The sequence below is a fragment of the Myotis brandtii genome, unplaced genomic scaffold, assembly GCF_000412655.1.
Source record: "Myotis brandtii unplaced genomic scaffold, ASM41265v1 scaffold165, whole genome shotgun sequence".
Classification (NCBI taxonomy): Eukaryota; Metazoa; Chordata; class Mammalia; order Chiroptera; family Vespertilionidae; genus Myotis; species Myotis brandtii.
The window spans coordinates 5,139,636-5,161,712 of record NW_005356042.1 but is presented as its reverse complement, the minus strand read 5'-3'; the positions used below and the strand labels follow the sequence as shown (position 1 = coordinate 5,161,712).

Genomic DNA, 22,077 nt, shown 5'->3' with positions numbered 1-22,077 from the left:
GAGACCCGGCTGCTGCGCTGGGACCTGACCTTCTCCCCGCCCCAGAAGTCCTCGCCCGTGGCCCGGGAGTCCGACGAGGAGAACGGGGACGAGCTCAAGTCCAGCACGGTGAGTGGCTGCCCGTGGGGAGTGAGAGCCCAGGTTCGTCCCCCATCCGGCGACTTCCATGGAGTCCGCTCTAGCTGAGTGGGTGGGGTGGGGGTCAGGAGCGGCCCCAGGCTGATGGCCTTGGCTTCCAAGGACTGGGGCCTCCCTCCCAGGAAGCCAGTGCAGGGCTGGGGGGCATTTCCGTCAGACGGAGACTCAGGAGGTTCGTCACAGGCTTGATCCGTTTAGTGAAACACTTGGGCAGGTTTGGAAGCTCCCAAAAGGAAGATGGCAGCATGGGACCCAGCCTCGCCCAGACCTGCCCCAAGTTCCTCCAACTCCCTGTGCTGGAGTCTCCTGTGAGCCCCCACCACTGCCCACGAGTCCCCGTCCAGGAGAGACAGAGGGACAGACGCAGAGCAGGGGAATCAGGCTGGGTCAGGTCCTTTGTCCAGGCCACACCGCTTACCTGCGGGCCAGGCACGGTGGTCCCATCTGCCAGGACACACGTGTCCTGCTCCAAGGCCTACTTTCTAATGGGTGAGACGGACAGTTCTGTGAGGCTGTCCACCCCTCGGCCCTTCCTGTGAAGCCGCGGTTCTCTGAGTATGGCACTGCAGGGCACTCCGGGAGTTCGTTAGAATGAGGCTCTGACCCACCCAGGCCTGTGGGATCCGTGGCTCCGGATGGGGCTGTAATCCAGGTTGATCAGGCCCCGGGGGGCCACCGGGGCTGCTCAGGAGTGAGGACCGTGTCTCAGGTGTGAAACTCACCTAGAAGCACCACTCCCAAGGCGGCTGGATTGGAGGGAAGGACAGACACCCCTGGGCAGGACCTGTCAGGGGCTGGGGAGAGCTCTTGCACCCAGAGGTACCTTCTGGGACCCTTTGTCAGGTGGCTTCCGCCTAGAAGCAACATGCCTTGGTCCCTTGGCCCAGTGGCAGCAGAAAGGGCCACTGGAACGCACTTCAGACCTACACCCCCGGCTGATGCCTGTGTGGTCCCACACGATCCCCCCTGGACCAGTGTCAGCCTACAGGGCCTCCCACACGTGCTGATGGGCGCCGCGTGCCACAGTCCCACTTGTCCCAGAGGAACACCGGGGGCCTGCCTCACGGGCATGCAGAGCCCGACTGAGTAACCAGCCTGTGTGCTGCCCGCCATCCAGACTGGCCCCTGGGACTTGGTGCCGCTGCAGGGCAGGGTCGGTGTCTGCCCGTCCCTCATCTGATGTTGTTCCCTTGGGAGAGAAGCTGCCTATCAGAAGACAGCCTGCTGGCCCTCGAGGCCATTTCTGCTTCCCCTTGAAACATGTGAGCATGTCTTCTTGCTGGTGGGCTGGTTCCTATTCTGCCTTCCCCGCCCAAACCCCTCTCAACCCCTGTGGAGAGCAGCCCCCGGGGCCTCAGTGCCAGCTGCCACAACTCCGCTTCCCTCATTCTGGCAGCTGGGAATGTGTGTGCATGTGCAACCACACGTATGTGGTGTGTGCGCACCTGATGTGTGCCGCCCATGTGCACCTGTGTGCGGATGTGGTTATTTTAGGACAGCCGGATGATGGGCAGGGTGGAGACGCAGGAAGGGTTCCGTAGTTTCCCACTTAACTCTGCTGGCGAGTCTGGGAGCTTTAAAATGGAGCTCCCTTGGGAAGAGGTGCAGGCTTCCAGCTGGGCTCTGGTACTTACTCTGCCAGACCAATGCCTGGTCCTGAGGGGCGGCTGGGGACCCCAGGACAGGGGAGTGGAGGGGCGTTCCAGCAGAGGCCTCTCCAGGGGGCAGGCCCTGCACCCATCACTGAGGCTTCAAGATGACAAGCCCAAGCGACTGTGGGCTCCGCCCTGAGGCACTGGGTGCTGAGCACCCAGGAAAGGCTGGAGAAGACAAGTGCTCCTTCCCCCTGGCGAGAGAGGCGGGCCGCCCAGGGACAGCGGTTAGCACAGAGCTGGAGCCGCTAACGGGAAGGTGGTTTCCATTGAGGAAGATGTGTTCAGAGGCCTGTTAGAGGTTCTCCCATTGACGGTTTGGGGGTCCCAGGCTGAATTTAGGGGCCACTCTGGGTGGGCTGCATCTGAAATCCAGTGGCAGTGTCTGAAGTCCCAGCTGTACAGAGCTGGGTGTGGGGTGTTTATGTGAGGAGAGACCTGGGGCACCAGGAGGGAGGGCAGCCGCCAGAGTGCTCAGAGTTCCCGGGGCAGTGACTGCAGACCTCGAGTCCAGTGGCGGCCTCTTCCTCAGGTCTGACTTCTGCAGGGCTTCATGCTCTGAAGAGCTGGACGTTTGGTTCCAACCTCCTGTTTTGGTCTGGGGCTGGGGGGTGGGTATGGCCAGAGAGAGAACAATCCAGACCAGGCTCAACCCTTTCTCTCTCCTTCTGTTCCAGGGCTCAGCTCCCATCCTGGTAGCCATGGTGATCTTGCTAAACATCGGAGTCGCCATTTTGTTTATTAACTTTTTCATCTGATGAAATTGTCACATTAGCAAAAATACCAGTTGGTGTACAAAAGGGGGACGTTAAAAGCAAAACAACAAAAAGGAAAGGATCATAACTCGGACAGCCCACAGCTACTTCCGAGTTTCTTCACAGAACAACACGATTGGGTATTACTCACAGTTTGCCTTTTTTTCTGGGTAATGTTTTTTGGATTTTAGCCAAAATTCTTTGCTTGTATAACACTATGCTGTGTGGCATGGCAGAAGGAGGCCAGCACGCCGATCCTCCAGCTTGAAGTGGAAAGAAAAGGGATCCCAGCAAATCAGTGGCAAAAACAATAAAATCGTCACCATCGTCATCACACTCCCTTCAGGGACGTGGGAAAGGAGGCAGCTGAGGAGGACCCCTGAGTGTCCAGCTGTGGCCGGGGGGAGCAGCGGCCGGGAGGTGTGACGCGGGGAGTCAGCTCACTCTGCTTCTCCTCCCTGTCCTGGAATCGGGGAGTCAGTGTGGGCGAGGCGCGGGGAAGAGGGTGTCCCATCCTGGCTGGCAGCAGCCTGGGCTTTTTCTGTTTTAAATCTGTGCTGCAGAGTTAAGGAAGCAGAGGTCTGTCCTCTCTTCTCTTCCCAAAAAAACAGACCCCTGGTCTCGGCACTGCCCCACGGCTTTCCTTGCAAGGCCAGGTCCCACCCGAGTCTCACAGCGACGTCCTCATTTCCCTGCTGTCCCTCTCTCTTCCCCATCCTCCCACCAGACCCAGGGCAGCCAGGCTGCAGATGTCCGGAGCCTGCAGAGGCGCGGGGCTGGTGCCAGAGGGCAGGGAGCAGTGCGGCCCCTGGGCCATCACGCCTGGGCTGCAGCACGGCCTTCCAGTACTTACTGTGCAGGACAGGTATCCAGGCTCCCACGTCCCTGTCAGACGTCCGCAGCCCTTTCATGACACCATCTTCTCCCACGTCACTGAGCCCACGAGTTTCATTTTGTCCTGTGCCTGCAACTTCCCCCACAGACATGCCTCTTCTTCCCAGATGCCTCATTAATTCTCCAGAGCTGGTCTAGTCCCAGGACAGAATGTGGTTGAAATCAAGTGGCTTAAAAATTCCTGAGAAATCGTTGCATATCCATCTCCCCCCATATATGTAACACAACTTTCAGTCACACACCAACAGATTCCTGGTGTTTCTGCTTTCTCCACCAGTGTTGCTCTGTCATCCAAACAAAAGAACAAGGCTCCAGAATGTTTGAGTGCTCTATGGTCCTAGCTCGAGCCAGCCCGGCCAGCGGTATGGACGTGTCTGTGGGGCCACGGGCACGTCCATACCCAGGTCCCCTGTGCTCACACCTGGGAAGGTCCTTAAGGTGAGCCCCACAGTCGTCCTGGGTACAGCCCGCCTATGACTCTGCCTTGCTTTGCTTATGTTTAGCTGTTTCTCTGCTACCTTTCAAGCAGATTTCTTTACTACACTGCACTGGATTGCTATATTTTTAACCAGAAATAAACTAAAGATTAGAGCATGTTCCAGTTAAATTCAGTTTTATTTTTTTTCTGTTATACATTCAATCCCCGTTCCTTCTCACATTTTGGTTTAGGTTGGGGTCTTTTTTGGGGAGTGGAGACATGGGAAAGGGAGGGAGGATCCGTAGGAAATACATTTCTGATAATGTTGCTTTCTAAAGGGATATCACATCTTTTTGTACATCTTTTTTCCGTTCCTCTTTTTTAATATCAAGTGGTTGCTGCAGACCTGAAGTGAACCAAATAAAGATGCCTGCTCCTTGCAGCCCTAAGAATCATCATGCTGGGATATGTGGTTTATAATTCTTTGCAACTCTCTGTCAAGATTACAGACTTTTTTTGTACATTCCAATAACTGCATGACAAAAATGGTACCTACAAATGCAGGTTTATATATTTACATGCAAACACCATGAGATTGTTAGATGCATAAAAGCAGCAGCACAGAAGCACACCTCATTCAACAGAAGCAGTAGTGGTTTCATGACTAGATGTCTCCATCACTAGTCCAGCTGCCAATCACACACTTGTGAAAACCAAATCAACACCCCCCCCCCCCCCCCCCCCCGCACTCCGTACCTACAGAGGGCAGAGCCATTTCCCTGCACTCCTGGTGAATTCCAAGTAGATTCCACCAAGACCAAAACATGGTCGGAGAGACCAGAAAGCTCTTTAATTGTTCCAGTGTGATTAAAGACCAGGCTGCCTCGCAGCATCCCTGCAGATTGGCCGAATGCTTTCGCTCAGCCCAGCTTGCTTTTCCTACCTGCCCAGAGCCTCAGGTTTGTCCGATGGGTGCACCAGTCACCTAACTCCAGGCCAAGTCCGCTGACCTGCTTCTCTCATGCACGTTCCTCGTGGATGTGTGTGTGCTGAATTCAACAAGGACACGTGGGACTGGGGAAAATAGACGTGTGTCATGGCTGCCCCCACTGGTGCAGAGCACTGACAAGTTTTAATTAATTCCAGAGCAACCTTGTGAGAGTCAGTTCTCCCGACATGCTCTGGATGTGGAAACCTGGGGCAGAGAAATTGAGATACCTGAGATACTAGGCTGGGCCATGGGAGAAGGGGTCGCCACCCCATGCCCACCTCTCCTCACCCACCCCAGGCTGGAGCCTGCACTCGCACCTCACCCTAATGAGCTGGAACGGACGTTACCCTGTAAAGTCACCAGGTAACAGGTCTGTGCTGATGGTTCACTGGTTCCACTTACCACAAAGTAAGGAGCCTCGTGTACCGGATTTACTTGTGCTTTTAAGTCTGCTTCGTGTCTGCACAATGCCTGGGTGATTTCAGGCCCCTGAAAAGTCCTATTCGTCCATCCTTTTGATTCTTAGGTTTGTAATCATTAGCACACAGATTCCCAAAGACAGAGATGAGGTATGCAGTACATAAGCCAAAATAACTGACAAGGAAGACGATGCTAATATAGAAAAAAAATCAGTGCATCCACAAAAATGCAAAGCCCGTTGCCTAAATCATTCGAGGGAGGAGAGTCATGAAAATGCAAGGAATGACTCACTTTCCTAGGAAGTCCATGACATCTAACGACCAATACACTCCGGTCTTGTTGAGACGCCATGGTGTGTGGTGTGAATAAACACACTCGTGGTAGGATGACAGGCTCTTTCCGACATGCACTAAGCCCAAGATAAGAGAGTCTCACCAGTGCACGGACTCCCCTGTCTGGCACCCGGGCACACAGATGGAGCAGCCCCATGTCCTGGCTAACACCAGCCTGGTCATCAAGGTGCTCCCATTCCCTTTCAGTAAGTTATGCGGCCACCCCCCTGACAACCAAAGGGCATTACTGAGAACTGGGGAGGTGTTCAGATCCCACAAGACACAGGACTTGTTAAAGATGAATACTTGGGGGCGTGAATCAAATGGTCCCATTTTTTGCGATTTTTGTTGGTTTGGGTTTCTGATTATTCTTTAAAGACACCCAATCACCACCAGTATTCTCTCTCTGGGCAGGGTTTTCCTGTCAGGCAGTTCTCACCTGTACCCAAGAGGGGGGGCCTAAGAGGCCCAGGGGGTGCTCCCAGAGACGCCCCAGTGGCCTCCTCCAGGGGCACTTGCTTATTTCACCTTCACGTGCACAATAAGACACTTTTCAACACGAGGGTGGAAGATGCAACCCTTTTCTACAGGAAGCTCGGTTTCTTTACCTTTTATAGGTCTTGTCTTCCATTTTTTTTTCTTGCCTTTGGTCTCAGAAAGTTGCCATAAAGGTGCCTACTAGGTTTTAAGACATCGACTTCCACAGCTGAATGTACTGCCTGACCCTCACAATCAACTGACAGTACTGAGTATCGCTGACAAACACCTCAGTGTCATGATACTGAGGAAACCTTGCCTCGGACAAGCATTGGCTCCTAGTCAGGTCAGCATAAAAGTGAAGTGACAGGATCAAGAGAAAGAAGGAATGAGGGGAAGCTGTCTGTAAACATAAGGTGTCTGGCTAGTTTTGTTCTCTGGCCAGGGCTGGCCACGTCAGGCAAGACCATCAGTAAGCAACGCTAGAAAAATGACCTGCCCCAAGTGTCCAGAAGTGTCCCTAACTCAGCCTTAAAAGAAGAAAAAGTGCAGTTGCCTTTGTTTAAAAATAAAAAACAAAGCTGTATTTTTACAGTGTCTCCATGTGCCTGGACAATGTGAACTACAGACTATATGGAATGTCTGAAAACTGTGGAAGCACAAGGGTCGCAGTCCCCGAAACACGTAGGGGCGCGGGCTCAGGAAGGCACGGAGGAGGTGCTGGCACGGAGTGAGAAGTGCAGAGGGAAACATGGCGGGGGCGGTGCCAGAACGGGACCACCCCTGAGGGAGATGGAAGCAATGCTTTGGAAGATGGCTCAATGCTTTTGGGGTTTGCTTCCACATGAAATCCCACCATGGAAGTGCCTGAGACAAATATGCAAACGTGCTCCTAAACCTCAGAGAAGCAGGCAGCCACCATGGGCAGAGCAAGGTGTGGATGTGAGCTTGCCACAGGAAGCCGGGTGCAGTGAGCCTGGGTCCAGGGTTTTGAGGGATGGCGAGCAGGGCCAGGGAGCGCGGCAGACCTCACACACCTACCTCACTGGGCTGCCCCACCACACCTGCTGCCCGAGATACACACAGCTCTCTGTGCGCCGGCGCCACAGGGTCAGGCCCCAGGCTGCCCAGGCCTGTCACCACATCCATGCACACCCTCTCCTGCTGCCCTTCCCATCGTGTCTGTGCCACAGGATGCAGGGCGCCAGCTGTGCTGCCACTGCTTGGTGATGTGGTGACAGCGGCAACCCAAACCCATGAAGGCAGAAGGCCCCAAGGAAAGGTGGAGACGGCTCTTGGCTGGACCCCTGGGCCCTCGGTAATTCATCCACACCTGCTAGGTCAGGCAGGAGCCAGGGCTACTTCCTTAGAGGTCAGCACTTGACACACCCAATGCAGGCGTGATAAGTTTAGTCCCTTAACATTAGAGCACTCATATTGCAAGAGCACTTACACAGCCCACGAATTTCTCTTTCTCTCTAAATGTGATCAGTTCCAACAGGGCAGACATACTATGCACCCACCGACCTTCCATGAATGACGCCTACACCACACTGTGTGAGCCTGGGAAGGCCGGTCAGGAGGAATGCTGCCCCACGTGGGCCTCCCAAACATCGGCACAGGCCAGGTAGACGGCGGGAGGCTCAGGAGGAAGGAATCCGCGCTGAGGGCCAGCACTGCGCATGCGCCCTCCAGGCTACTCTGGCACCCATGGCCCTGGGACCGGGCTCTCCCACTGGGCCTCTGAGTGAGCCCGTCCTTTAGCGTGGTCACCGACCCCAGAGCAGCAGGGCCTGCACTCTCACTGTCTGAGTGGCCCTCACGCACACTCAGTGGCTTATACAGGAGTGAGCGTGCCCCTGACCACTGATCTGCCAATGCCTCCAAACACTGGGCTAACCCTGACAACACTTCCAGCTGGACCCTGCTTATCTGCACCATCACCATTTCTAGCCTGACTAAAACCCACACGCCCACACCGTTCAGGTGAGCAGTGCGTGAAGCTCATCCTCACGCTAGACATGAAACCACTAACCCTGATGTGGTTGCCTTTTTGTGAATGAACTCTAACATAAATCTGTCTCAATCTGCGTTTTCTTTTTTCCACCCTTTTCCCATGGTGCATGTGAACTGTTTGCTAATACTGTGCAATCATTTTGTGCATTGACAAAAGGGAATGTTGACTATGTTCTGATTTTTCCTATTAATGAAGCAGCTAAAAACATTACCTCAGCCTTTTTCTTTTAGTTGGAAAAATAGCTTGGTTATTTACAAAATGAAAATAAAATAATTTTCTTTAATGAATGTTTAAATCAGACCATTACTATATATTTCACTAACTGAAAGCAAGGGACAGTGTTGAGATTAAAGAAAAATTTTGCTCCTTTTAGTAATAAATATTATCATTTGAAATTTGGAAAACCTGCATCCTTGTATAAGAAGTGTCTTTAATGCAAGTTCCTTCTAGTGACAAAATTATAAGCTGGATAATTGCAACTTAAAGAACTGAGCCTCCGTTAACCAACAGCGTCCCTCTGTCACATTTGGAGGATCTTATTACTTTGAGTAGGAAAGCTCTGTGAATACGAATCTGAAATGTGCCCCCCACCTTCTCTCACCAGCTTTTCCTATGTGTTTAGGCTAATAACCCTGTTCACCGTCTCAGGTTCCTCACCATAAAATGAGTGCCTGAGGCCTCCTACCCCATTCAGGCCTCACCCCCGCCCCCCCTCCGCCCCCCGCCAGCTAATGGCCCAAGGATCTCACAGTATATTTTTTCCAAACCTGTTTTAATTTTCTTAAACTTCAACATCTGTGCTTCTCATGGGGTGGCTGTACTGAGTGTCTTTCTTCCCCATGAGTTTCTCTGCCTCGGAATCCTGCTGACACACTGCGGTCTCTCCAGCCCTGCTCCCCGGGTGAGATCCCTTGCCCACACGGAGTCCCACGCCACACACAGCTCAACACGCCCGTCCTCAGCCTGACACGACAGCTTCCAGGGTGGCTTCTCACCTGGTCCCAGCACCTGTGGCCACCAACTGTTTTGGGCAGTGCCTTGGCTTCCGGCTGGACACCATGGTCAGACCCCAAGGTCAGATCCTGGACAGCCTGGACTCAAAAGGCACTGCAAAACAGAAAAAAAGGATGACTGTGGTCTGTACTTGAGATAAGATGAGACTGATCTCTGGTGATCAACCACCTACGCACAGCTTGCTTCCCGATTTAACACCTGGGAAAGCAGAAGTTATTAGAAAGCCTATTCCATACATGGAACTCAGCAATGAACACAAGATGGATTTCAGACTCACTGGAGCTAGAGCTGATCCCTTTTCCTTTATGTCAGGGAACAAGTGTCCCCTCCCTGCCATCCTCTGATATAATCTACACTTGTGTCACCTTCTCATTGCAACACATCTCACATGGGCAGCCTCTTGAAGAGGTTAACCTTCACCAGCAGACCCACCCAATATCTGGTCCCTCAATGTACTTATATTGTCACCTAGCCACTGGCTTTCTGCTTGTACCAAATTGGTATTAAAAAAAATCACATGTCCAATTGCAATAAACATCACTGTCAACAGCTTTTAAAAACCAACACCTCAACCCCTGCGAATTCCTCTTACTTCAGCCTGACCCAGACAGGGCTCAGGTGCTCCTGGGAAGTAGGGAGAACAGAGAACTCGTCACACTCGAAACCCCACGGAGCTCTTCCAGAAGCTCCGGCACGGTGTCCACAGGGCTGATGTGGCAGGGTGATGGGCACCAGTAAGAAAAAGGGTGGGAAACCACCAGGGGGTGGGTATTAAGGGCTTCCCAACAACAATCAGCCAACCGAGGGCCTTGCCCACCTGGACATGGCCGCCTCCTGCGGTTCCGGCTCCAGCAAGGCAGGGGCTGCATGCTGGCCACTCGTGGCCAACGTGGCCATCGGGGTGTCAAGAGCATTCAGTTAGGCAACCCAGTCACTGACAAACAGGACAGGAGGCGTGGCCGCTGCGCCTGGGGCACCCGAGGTCCTGTGTCGATTCCCCCTCCCCGCTGCTGCAGACCGAAGGCACCGTTCCTGGTGTTTTAATCACAGCAATTAAACAGCAGAGACAGCAACTCTCCTGGAAGCGTTTCTTTAATCCTCCTGGGTTCTGATCAACCTCTTTACTCAAACTGCATCTTTAGCAGCAGCCCCATGGACATGACAGCAAAACGGGTACTTGTTTGTACAGAGGCTTCTCTGGAGGGTACTTTTCTTTCAACTTGGCTGGTTAAAAATTACCTTCTTTCCAGTCTTTTAGCTATAGGCTCCTCTAAGAAAAGTGGCCTCTGATAATAGACAACTGTGTTGAAGCCGATAAGATCTCCCAATTATTTCCTGCCTTAGCAGCGGCACGATCCAGCCTGGTGTGCTCCTGTCACACGGTCAGACAGCAAGGCCGAGGGACCTGCGTGCAGTTCCTGGGGGCCAGCTGCGGCGCTCACCTGGCTTTTCAGCCGTCCTAGGAGCTTCCAGCTGGACTCTACACAGAATGTTAATACAGGACTCAAACTGCCCCAGGACCCAAGGGAAGCGCCACAAATACCAGCGAAACGCAGAATCCCTGACCCTTCCTCCCATGCCAACCAACCAGGCGCCATGCTGGCTAACACCCACCTGGCCTCTCCCCGATGACCAGGGCTCCTTTGGGCAATGCAAGGCACACACCCAGAGGGAGGCTCCGGTGGGCAGATGTGGCGGGCAGGCTACTGCAAGAGGAGAGCGTCTCACTTCTGATCAGCCTGCAAAAGCCCATTCCCCCTCTGGGTCCTGTTAGAGCACAAGCACACACCAGTGGGAGCTGGTTGGAGCCAGCGTCATGAGAAGGTAAAGGCAAGGTGGAAGGAGGGGCTGCTGCTGGATTACGTTGGCCCCGGTTCTTCCACTGAAGCCCTGGCCCACGCCCTGCTCTGCTGGAGGGAGGTATTCCCTTTTGAAAAACAAACAAACAAAAAAACCAGGTAAAGTATGGGATGAATGGGATGTTGGCCCCTTAACTAAAAACTAAGATCCTACATTCTCATTGTTGCAGATATTTAAGATGAAAAAATGCACCAGGTGGTAATTCAAAGCCCAACTTTTGACCCCAAATTTAAAAATGAAAAGCAGTCTCCTGGCACTCACCCTGGAGCAGGCACCAGCCAGCATGTTCACACACCAGGACTTCTGCTGTGAGGAACCTCTGCCCCCAGGCCAGGCACTGCATAGCAACTGCATGGGGATGGACAGTGGGGCAACTGCCCTCCGGTACTGCCCTCGGCTTTCCTTCCTCTCTGTCACTTTGCAAATGACAACCTTGAGCCCCAGGGGTGAAGGACAGAGGGTGGCTCCACCACCTCCTCCCCAGCAAGGCTAAGGGATCAGTCCCGGAGGCTTCAGGTGTACTTGATCACTAAGAGCCCCAAGAAAAGCCAGTGGCAGAGAAGGAGCAGAACTGCCCAGCCAACGGCTATTTTATTTTATAAATAACAAGAAAACTCATACAGGCAGTCTGAGGGCTACTCCTGACAATTGTTAAGTCAAAAAGCACATCTCCAGGTTGGTAATATGCAGTCCATCAGAACGTTCATCCCCTAGCTCTGCAGAAGAGAAACCCGCCCACAGAGCACCAATGTTCCAGTCTGTATCAGAGCATGCTTCCTGGGGCCACTCCATATTCAAGTGCCGCCTGCGGTGTGGGTGGCCCACCCTCAGCCTGGCCCTGCCCTGGCAGGCCCCACCAGGACCTTGGTGCATGCAGGGCCGCACAGAAGACAACCTTTGCAGCAGCCTTGTTCCACGTCCAGTTTATTTTAAATCACACCAGTGACGGGGAGGGAAGACAACCTCACTCAGTTTAACTTCCGGCCCAGGCTCGCGGCTCATGCTGAGTCATCAAAGAAAGCTTTTGCCATGGCATGGGCTACCTTCAGCACTCTCTTCTCCTTTGCTTCTGACCCAGCATCGTCTCGGGCAAGCCTCACCCAATACTGCTCAGTCCTAGGCAGGTAGTCTGCAAACTGCTCACCAGGCGTCACCAAGGGGTGCTGTGGCTCTTTCATGGGAAGGAGGAAAATAAAGAAACACGTTCAGCAGAGGAAGAAGGCCTGGGTCAGGCAGTGTAGGCCACCTGCTCGCGGCCTGACGAAGTGACTGTGGGAGCACCCGGATTTACAGAAATGACGCCATGAAGCCATTCTGCACGACGACACTGCTCAAATAGCAAGCTGCTCAAACATACTCCAGATACAAATATTTTCTAAAAAACTTAGTGTGGATGAAAAGGGGCCACATGTTAACCTGACAAACTCAGGGGAGGCCTGCGTGGCAGCCCTGCAAACTCAGAGATCTAAAGTAACCACAAAGGATGGTCTGAAATTAAAACTTTTTAACTAAAAGCCATTTATGGCAGGTAGTCAGGTCCTAGGCTAGAATCATCCTTGATAAAAGTTAATCTTTATCATAACTGAGTCTGTCTATGGCCTCTGCATCTAAGATAACATACCTTTGGAATGTCAGGGTAACTTCTCTTTTTCCAAACCCCTCAAGGCACAACCAATGCACCAAAGCAGAGACTACAAATCCTCTTGTTATTTTTATTGTGTTAATTATTGACTATTAAATATCCTGTACCCACTTTAACTAAAAGATGTACCATTTTACTTTTTATTCAATTCCAGAGGTTTCCCTACTTTGCTTTCTCCCACCCTCCCTAATCTATCACCAATGAATTTCATGTAACCACTTATACCTTCTTTTTTTATTGTAATATAAGAAATAAGGTGCAAAACTGCCATTCTCTGGAGCATTATCTCAACAGGTTGAGATTTTGCTTCCCAGAAATTGTTAACAGTTTGGCTCAAATAAACTCACAAAAATTCTATACAGGTTTGAATGTTTCTTATGCTGACATTAGGCTCACCTCTGAAGCATATCTACAAGCAGTCAAATGTTAATACTCACCCTGGTCCTCCTCACTGCTGTCCTCGTCCTCCTCGTCCTCCTCTCCGCCCTCAGCGCCCTCACCAGCATCGCTGTCCTCTGAGTCAGTCTCCTCCAGCCACTCCTGTGTTTCTTTAGAGGAAAATGAACATCCACAGAGGGTCAGTGCAACCAGAACGAGGGGAACCGAGACTGGGAGCTGCTGAGGACCCCATCTTCTCACTAAGGAAACCCGACCTGAATGCAAGGCCCCTCACCCCAACATATCAAAATGCGCCGTTTTCCCTGGATCTTAGCAGAGATGGTGAGAATAAGATTGGCAAACCAGAAGACAGAAAAAAATCTTACACCAGCTGTTTTATACCTTCCCTTAAATGTGTGGGTTTTAACTTTTAGTCTCAGACCTTAAAGAAACTAGTGACTTAAGAAATGAGCATGTACCACTAGCGAGAGCCTGTGGTACAATGTGAAAGTGAGGAATGAAGGATCAGAGAATAAATGAGGCCCCAAGGTTCAGGTCACAGACTGGAAGGGGCTGCCTGGAGGCTCATGTGCACACAGCAGGCGGCCCACGATGGGAAGCTGCCACAAGCAAAATCTGCTTTGCATCGATGGGAAGCCTGGACAGTTCTGAGGCTCACATGAATGGTGTCAAGGGTGAGCCGGGGTCCCTGTAATGTAACCAGCCTCGCTCCCTGTGACCAGGGTCTGCTTCACATGAACAGCCAGAGAGCACCCGGCTCATCGGCACAGGGTAGATCTGGGCGGCACTTGGGGGCAGACTCGACCAGATGCTTTCCGAGTGCTCTCACCCAACCAAAGGAGGTGCTTCCCCCACCACAGCTCACCTGGATCCGCCTCCACCAAGACCGTCCACTGGTCCATTTTATGCAGGTCAAGGCAGTAGAAGTCGCTGAGGGTGACCTGGCGGTCACCGGCCTCAAACATGCCCCCAAAGAGGTAGAGTCGGCCATGCTTCACGGCCAGCATGGCATTGGAGCGGGGGCGGGGCTCCACCAACGGGCCACCTGCTTCCTCCGGGCTATCGTCCTCATCCGACTGGGGCTGTTTTGATGGGCCTGGGGCTGTGAGCATCTGCTTAATGGTGACCACTGTTCCGTCCTCTGTGACCACCTCTCTGACCACCTCTCGGGGCGCCTGGGCACTGGCCTCCCCACACTCCTGCTCGTTGGCTCCCTCAGGCTCTGCTTTTGTGCCCCGCCTCCGCTTCCTCTTCTCTGACTTGGGCCCCTGTTGACAAAAAGCAGGGCAGCCCACTTTAGCGGCAGACAGGGCTGTGAGCTCCAGAGTGCATGGGGAGCACCACCCACCCCGGGTGCTGGGCAAACGGCATTGGGCTGTACCCCTAATCCACCTGCTGGGGTTGCCCCTTGAAGTCCACACCCAGTGTCACTCCTCAGAGAATGTGGAAGGTGGCGAGTCCAGAAACAGGCCCTCACGCTCACCCAACTCTCAGCAGGGGCACTGAGGCCACTCGACCTGGGCCGAGTCTCTGCCACAAAGTGCCGCCTCCCTCCTTCAAGCCCTATTTCTGAGGCCGCTGACCTTTGTCAGCTCAAGGCCAAAGCCGCGGGGGATCCCATTACTGGGATGGAGCCCACCACTGGGACTGGTGCCACAGCAGGGACAGAGGTGATGGGTTCCCTGCTTACAGTGACAGCTCACAGAGTGGCAGAGGGACCTAGAGGCCTGGGTGTCTCAACACCTGGCCTGGAAGGCAGAACTGGCTAACAAGACCACACAGCCTCTACCCAGTATCACCTGTGGAGGCAAGAGCCAGGTGCCGTGTTAAGCTGCCTGTCTGGTGCACAATGCACCATGGCAACCACTTTGGAGCCCGACTCTACCTTCAGCTGTCCCGCAAACCAGCGGTTCTTGGTGGCATCGTAGAAGTACAGGTCATTGAGGAAGTCGCCCTCCAGGCTCTCCTCTTCTTCCTCATCACAGACACCCCCGAAGAGCAGCGTTTGACTGTTTGGGGCCATGGCCACAGAAAAGCCAGACCTGGGAGTGGGCTTGGTGCCTGAAGGGTTGATCCGAGTCCACACCCATCTGCCTGTCACAGGAGAGCAGGAGCTGAGGTAAGATGTAGGGATGGAGGGGTAGCAAGAACCAGCCAATGGCACAAGTGTCCCTGTTCCCCCAGTGACTAGGGTAGATGAAAAAATGCAGAACTGTGGGTAAAAGTCCATCAAGTCACTCATTTTCCTCCCTCTGCAGAAAAACAAAACACAATTTTCAACACATCTCACTCGAAGTTTTAATTCTTTTCCTTAAGGTTCAGTTTGCACTGGGGTGCCTTTTTCACAAACCCTCCAAACACTGCGCCCTAGAAGCTCTTTCCAGCTGTGGATGGAGGCAGAGATGAGACAGGCATGGAGGCTGGCACACCCAGTGCTGGGAGAGGCCCACGCTGCACCCACGCCTCCGGGAGGACCCTCACTCCACCCTCCCTTTCTCCTCTGTGGGCTGCATGCCCACAGGCCACACCACTTTATGTTCTTCCCTCTGGCTTGTGTTTAATTTCTATGATCAGCCTCAAAATGTAACCTAGCGTGAAACGCGGGGGAAAGTTTTCCATCACGTCTAGAAAGAAGAACCAAGATTTTCACTCCAACAAACATTAAAAAGAAACTTAACAGCCCAGCGGTGTTGCTGAATGGTTGAGCATTGACCTATGAACATGCCCAGGTTGCAGGCTTGATCCCCAGTAGGGGGCGTGCCGAAGGCAGCCAATTGATGATTCGCATAATTGATTTTTCTATCTCCCTCTCTGAAATCAATAAACCAATAATCTATTTTAAAAAGAAGAAACTTAACAGAAACAGCAAATGGGAAACATTGTGTCCTGCCTACATGTCCTCCATCAGCACACAGCCCAGGGGTGACTCCAGGCTGCACCCACTAGGGGCCATGAGATCGATTCATCACCACCAGCATATTAATGCTTTGAGGAAATAGAAAAGGATACATGTCAGGGGCCCCTGCACATAGCACATAGTATGACGCATGCACACAAGTGTGCGCCAGCTCATAACACACCATGTCCTTCTCACTGTGGGGTAAGGGCCTGATGGCCAGGATGCAGGGGAAACACAGGCTGGGGGTCTCACAGCCTAGAACAAAGTTCAGCTTTCAAGTTCAAGTCCACTGGTGTGTAAACTGGGTAAGTTACTTCATGACTCTAAACCTAGCTCCCACTTGGAAACGCAGATGTCCTCACCAGTCGTGCAATGCGTGTGGTTGGCACCTGAAGCACCTGGGTAGGAACATTTCTGAAGTCTTGGCTTAAAGAATTTTAGCACAGGAAAGAGATGTAGGTATTCTGCACAACAACCCCTCATTTTACAGAAGACAGATCTCCCAGGAGATGAAATAACTCACTAGAGGTCATAAAGCAGACCCTGATCACGCTGGGTCCCTTCGGTCTAGTCCAGTCCTCTCATCACAAGACCTGCATCACACAAATGAACCACAACCTTGCTTTTTGTAAAGGAACTTTAAAAAGTGAACGTTGGAGATGTCAACCCCACCTTAAGCGGTCCATAGTCTATATTCTAACATCAGTCCCTTGCTCTTGAGCAAGGACAAGAGAAATGACTAGAAAGCTGTGGTTCCTGCTCTCTGCAAAGGGGAGTTCATGGTCTGATAGTGTGTTCAAGCCAGTCCATCCTGAACTCCCCAGAGGGTGAACACTCCTCAGCCGCCTCTGCTGTGCAGGCAGGAGGACACTTAGGGTTATTATGGAGGGTCCGGCCTGGCCTGCTCAGTGATGAGGATGGCCTGTCCACTGACCATCAACCCTACAACCAGAAGGGCAGCGGGGCTTCCGTTTCTCTGCCCTGCCTTTTGCAGTGACATGCAGACCACCCACGGGCCCGTCCTCGCACAGCACCTGAACCTTCTCTTCCTTCCTCAGACTTCAGCAGGAACATATCTGAATGCTGGGTGCCTTTGTCCACATCTTTCTTGATTCTCTGCAAAAGGAAAAGGAAGTCGTGTGAGAACTAACAGGGCACCACCTACATCTAAGAATAGATTTCAAATTTTGAAACCCTGCCTTCTAATGACCACAATCATGCTAGAAGCACTCTATGCTTCCTTACTGGAGCTTCCTGTGGCTTCCGCAGCAATCCTGCTTACGTGGACGGAGCTCTAAGGAGACCACCGTGGGACTGTAATGCTATCACAATACAGCTGTCCTTCCATTTTCAGTCCCTGCGTATCTTCAGTTCCCATCATCCTTCAAACCACGTGAGTCAGGCTGCACTGCGAGGATCAAATTGATGCTCCAGCAGAAGCCAGCCACCACCCAGGTAAGACTTTTCTGAGCTTCTAAAACAGCTGTCTGAACCCGGAGTCTAGCTTTAAATCGCTACCATTACCCAGCCAGACCAGACACCTCATTCTACATAGCAACGTCCGCCAGGCCTCATGCCACAGCTGTTATCTAAACACTAAAGGTGTCTCAAAAGCTACTTGGCAAATATTATCCTGGGTGGAAGGATTTCAGTAAATTAACTTATTTTTATTTGTACTTTAAATTCCTTATTTTTAATAAAATTTTAATTTCAGAATACCTTTATATTTGCAGAAAAAAATCAGGAGATATTGAGGATTCCCACATACTCCACACCCAATTTCCCCTACAGTTAACATTTTACATTAGTGTGGCACATTTGTCACAATTAATGACCCAATATTGACAAACGACTATTAACTGAAGTAATTCTTTGTCCGGATTCCCTCAGTGTCTCCCTAACATGCTTTTCTGTTCTAGGACACTTGTTTTAGTGTCATGAATCCGTAGGCTCCTCTGGGACATGACGGTTTTTTAGACTTGACTTGTGATGACCTTGGCAGTTTTGCAAAATGTCCCTCTGTTAGGATTTATCTGGTGTTTTTCTCACAATCAGACAGGGGTGTGGGGTATTGGGTGGTGGATCCCAAAGGTACAGCACCCTTCTCATCACATCATCTCACGGGTGCATGCTGTCACCATGACTTACCACTGCCGGTGTGGACCTTGACCACCTGGCTGAGGTGTATTTGTCAGGTTTCTCCACTGTCGAGAGACCCACCCCACCCCACCCCGCCAGCGTTCCACACTGTCTTCTTCAGAAGGACACCCTCTGAAGCCCCCACTGACCGAGAGGGAAGTCATGCTCCGCCTCCTGTTTCCCAGTCTCTATGGAACTCTGCATAGGAGTTTTGTCTCTTCCCCAATTTATCTATTCAGTCACTTGTTTATAATCGTGTGGACTCATGGTTCTCTATATTACACTGTGGGCCATAATCCAATACCATTTCATTTTGTTGCTCAAATGGTTCCAGCTCTGGCCACTGGGAGCTCTTTCAGTTGGCTCCTGTGTCCCTCTGACACACTCCATCAAGGTGGTTTCTTACAAATAGTCCCTTGGCACTACAAGATGCTCCAGACTCATCTTGAGTATTTCTTGCCCCAGTTCTAGAGCGGGCCATTTCTCCAAGGCGCACTGGCTCTTGTTCATGGAGGTGGTGTTAGAAACCAAGACCTGAGCAATGGCGCTCACTGCTGCTGGGTGCTGCTGCTTATCAGCCACTCAGCTGACAGAGCCAGGAAATGTTAAAAGAAAAGGAATGCATAATTATTTTTCTTTTAACTAATGAGTATATATTTACTATAAAGGGGGGGGGGAGCTATTCTCCTTTTGGAAAACAAAACAAATAATCCAATGTCCATGGATAGAACAGGTGACCTGAACATCCTCAAACCAAGGAGGTTCAACATGGGTCACGCATAGGGAACAGCTGGAATCTCAGGAAATCAGAACTGGTGCAAGCCTCTTGCTTTCCTTCTGGAAATATCTGCACGTTCAAGTGGTGCCATTTCTGCATGTTACACAGTTGTTGAGACTAGATATTCTTCTCTTTTTCTAGCAGATTCACACAGAGGAAATGACTACCACCACTTCCATGCTTGCCCTTTCAGACCAAAAGTCCCAGCGTTTTTAGGAACTAAATCCACACCCAGCAGCCTCTCCCGCTGGGGGGGCAGTGAGGGAATTCAGTGACATCTGTATTTGTCTAGAAACTCAGATAGCAGCTGTGCTTCAGCCAATTCTCTCTCGGCCTCCTTGTCGTCACTGCACCTGCCGATGTTAAATGTACTGTTGTGCTGACAGCAATGATTTCTTCTCAGAATTAACAGTCTAAGGAGGTGGGGGACACCTTTTATGCTATAACATTTAAATCCATCCCCTCAAAGCTTAATAGCCAGAACCCTTCCTAAGAAGGGCTACTAGCTCACCAAGTCCACAGCTTCCACAGTGACAAGCCAGGGTGTGGCCGGGGGACAAGGATGCCACACCCTTCTGACTGGAACTCACTAGTTAAGGGGTCTGCACACCCCAGCAGGTTTCTAACTCCTCCTTTATAGCAGTTTCTTTTCCTGAAGTGTTGTGACTTCCTCCAAAACCCAACCTCCTTGTCCTCAAAGGAAACAAAAAGCTGCCTTGTGTTACTCTCTTATTGTGGATCACCTGTGCCACGGCTTCTTTCTATCAATGCAAACCACACTGGTTTTTAATCTGCCCAGTTAGTCTCTTCACTGGATTAAACTCTACTAGGAGAGGAAACAGAGTCTGCAGGGATTTTTGGAGATGGCACACTCCCATCCAGGGAGTCAGAACTCTGAGGGCCCAGCCTCTTCAGAAGGAGGATCGCCTCCTCCTTGAAGCAGCTCAGGAAACTTGACGTTAATGCCACACAAGGAGTAACCCAGGTGTTCACTCTACAGAGCAGAACTTGCTCCTCTACCCACAAATTTCTGTCTAATACAGTATTAATGGGACCCAAAGACATCTGAGAATGTGTATCAGGTGTTACAACATTAAGTTGAAAAAAACCTCCACTGTTTCTGAAATTATTCAGTCTGTCTGAGACCCGGACGCCAGCACTGGGCACCCATACCATCCTCCCCAACCCCAGCCCCAGGCCCTGTCCTTGCAGCCTGCACACAAGCTCTACACTCCTGTCCTCAAACAGTCCGAAACTCAGAGATGGACTCATTTTGATTGTCATGAGAGCAGACCCCAGGCCACCGAAACCCCCGCGTTCAGTGCAGTCTGGTCCCTGGAAAAGGTAGCGACAGCTCTGAGGAAAGCAAAGGCCTTGCACTCCAGAGACCTGAAGTCAGAACCCAGCAACTCCACTCTGAAGAGCCCTTACTTCTCCTATCCACTCCCTGGGGCATTCCCATCTTTATCCCCGAAGGGCAGGGGAGCTTCCACAAAAGTAGCTGCAACCTGGTCAAGATTCAAACAAAATGAAAAGTGAGCTTCAAGTTACCTACTTTTCCAGGGTCAAATAAAACAGCTGCACAACACACCCAAACCAGGGGCTGTGCGAACAGAAACCTCTTGTCCTGAGAACTGAGAACCAGCAACACAGCTGACAGCAAGAGGAGGCCCGCCCCCACTCGCATGTGTGTAAGGCATCCTCCCAGACACGGGAGGATGAGCTGCAGTCCCCTCTACCCAGTTTCACTTTCCCCAGTCTCAGTTGCCATGGTCAACCACAGTCCCAAAATATTAAATGGAAAACTCCCCAAATAAACAATTCATAAGTTTTAAATTTCAAGTCATTATGAAATAGCGTGATGAAACCTCACACTGTCTCACCCGGGACGTGAACTGTTCCTTTGTCCGCCTTCTCCCCACTGTCCTCACTCCTGTCCTCAGTATATACTCCCTGCCCATTCCTTAGTCCAGGGGTGGGCAAACTTTTTGACTCGAGGGCCACAATGGGTTCTTAAACTGGACCGGAGGGCCGGAACAAAAGCATGGATGGAGTGTTTGTGTGAACTAATATAAATTCAAAGTAAACATCATTACATAAAAGGGTACGGTCTTTTTTTTTTTTAGTTTTATTCATTTCAAACGGGCCGGATCCGGCCCATGGGCCGTAGTTTGCCCACGGCTGCCTTAGTCACTAATCAAATCGTTATCAAATAGACTGTCATGGTATCACAGTGTTTGTGCTCAAGTAACCCTTACTTTACTTAATAATGTCCCAAAGCACCAGAGTATTGACGCTGGCGATTCAGATATGCAAAGAGAAGCTGTGTTTCCATGAAGTGAAAAGGTGAAAGTTCCCAATTTAATTTTAAAAACCCTGTATGCTGAGGTTGTCAAGATCTACATTAAGAAAAGTCTTCTAACCATGAAATAGTGAAGAAGGAAAAAGAAAGTCATGCTACTTTTGCTGTTGTACCTCAAATTGCAAAAGTTAAGGCCACAGTAGCATGTAAGTTAGTTAAGATGGAAGGCACTAAATCTGTGGGTGGAAGACATAAACAGAAAATGTGTTGCCGTGTTGTGCCAGAAAGCATTGAGCCTATAAAAAGACTTCAGCAAGAAATCCACTAAAATGAGTGACATTAAGCCCATGGTTGGCAAACTGCGGCTCGCGATTGAAACTTTGTGGCCCATGCGCAGAAGTCGGTATTTTGTGGAAGAGCCACACTCAAGGGGCCAAAGAGCCACATGTGGCTCGCGAGCCGCGGTTTGCCAAGCCGCAGTTTGCCAACCACTGCATTAAGCCATTTATTGCAAGGTTACTGAGTGGTTTTTACACACTCAGGGATAGGTTTGGACTAAGAAATATAAAAATTACTGGAGTGAGAGGGAGGGAACATACACATAACTTTTATTACAGTACTAGAGGCCCAGTGCACGGATTCGTGCACCAGTGGGGTCCCTCGGCCTGGCCTGCGGGGATCGGCCGAAACTGGCACTCTGACATTCCCTGAGGGGTCCCGGATTGAAAGAGGGCACAGGCCAGGCCAAGGGACCACACCGGTGCACGACTGGGGCCGGGGAGGGACCGCAGGAGGGCTGCAGGGCATGTCCAGCCCGTCTCACCCAGTCCCGATCAGCCGGACCCCAGCAGCAAGCTAACCTACCGGTCAGAGCATCTGCCCCCTGGTGGGCAGTGCATGTCATCAATGGTCGAATGAATGGTCGGACACTTAGCATATTAGGCTTTTAT

At 51.4% G+C, this 22,077-nt stretch overlaps 2 protein-coding genes across 2 annotated transcripts in view; one reads left to right on the top strand and one right to left on the bottom strand.

Annotated features, from left to right (window-relative positions):
* The window catches only part of JPH3 (junctophilin 3), a 104,808-nt gene extending 99,119 nt beyond the window's left edge, over nucleotides 1-5,689 (top strand). Inside the window, exons 6-7 of the mRNA XM_014536789.1 lie at nucleotides 4-108; nucleotides 2,468-5,689. Of these exons, the coding sequence (XP_014392275.1) occupies nucleotides 4-108; nucleotides 2,468-2,548 (186 nt within the window). The 3' untranslated portion in view covers nucleotides 2,549-5,689. The remainder of the gene's footprint in view (nucleotides 1-3; nucleotides 109-2,467) is intronic.
* Nucleotides 5,690-11,875: 6,186 nt separating this feature from the next.
* The window catches only part of KLHDC4 (kelch domain containing 4), a 47,296-nt gene continuing 37,094 nt past the window's right edge, over nucleotides 11,876-22,077 (bottom strand). Inside the window, exons 9-13 of the mRNA XM_005862522.2 lie at nucleotides 16,943-17,024; nucleotides 14,895-15,103; nucleotides 13,875-14,277; nucleotides 13,048-13,158; nucleotides 11,876-12,139 (exon numbers count right to left, since the gene is read on the bottom strand). Of these exons, the coding sequence (XP_005862584.2) occupies nucleotides 11,967-12,139; nucleotides 13,048-13,158; nucleotides 13,875-14,277; nucleotides 14,895-15,103; nucleotides 16,943-17,024 (978 nt within the window). The 3' untranslated portion in view covers nucleotides 11,876-11,966. The remainder of the gene's footprint in view (nucleotides 12,140-13,047; nucleotides 13,159-13,874; nucleotides 14,278-14,894; nucleotides 15,104-16,942; nucleotides 17,025-22,077) is intronic.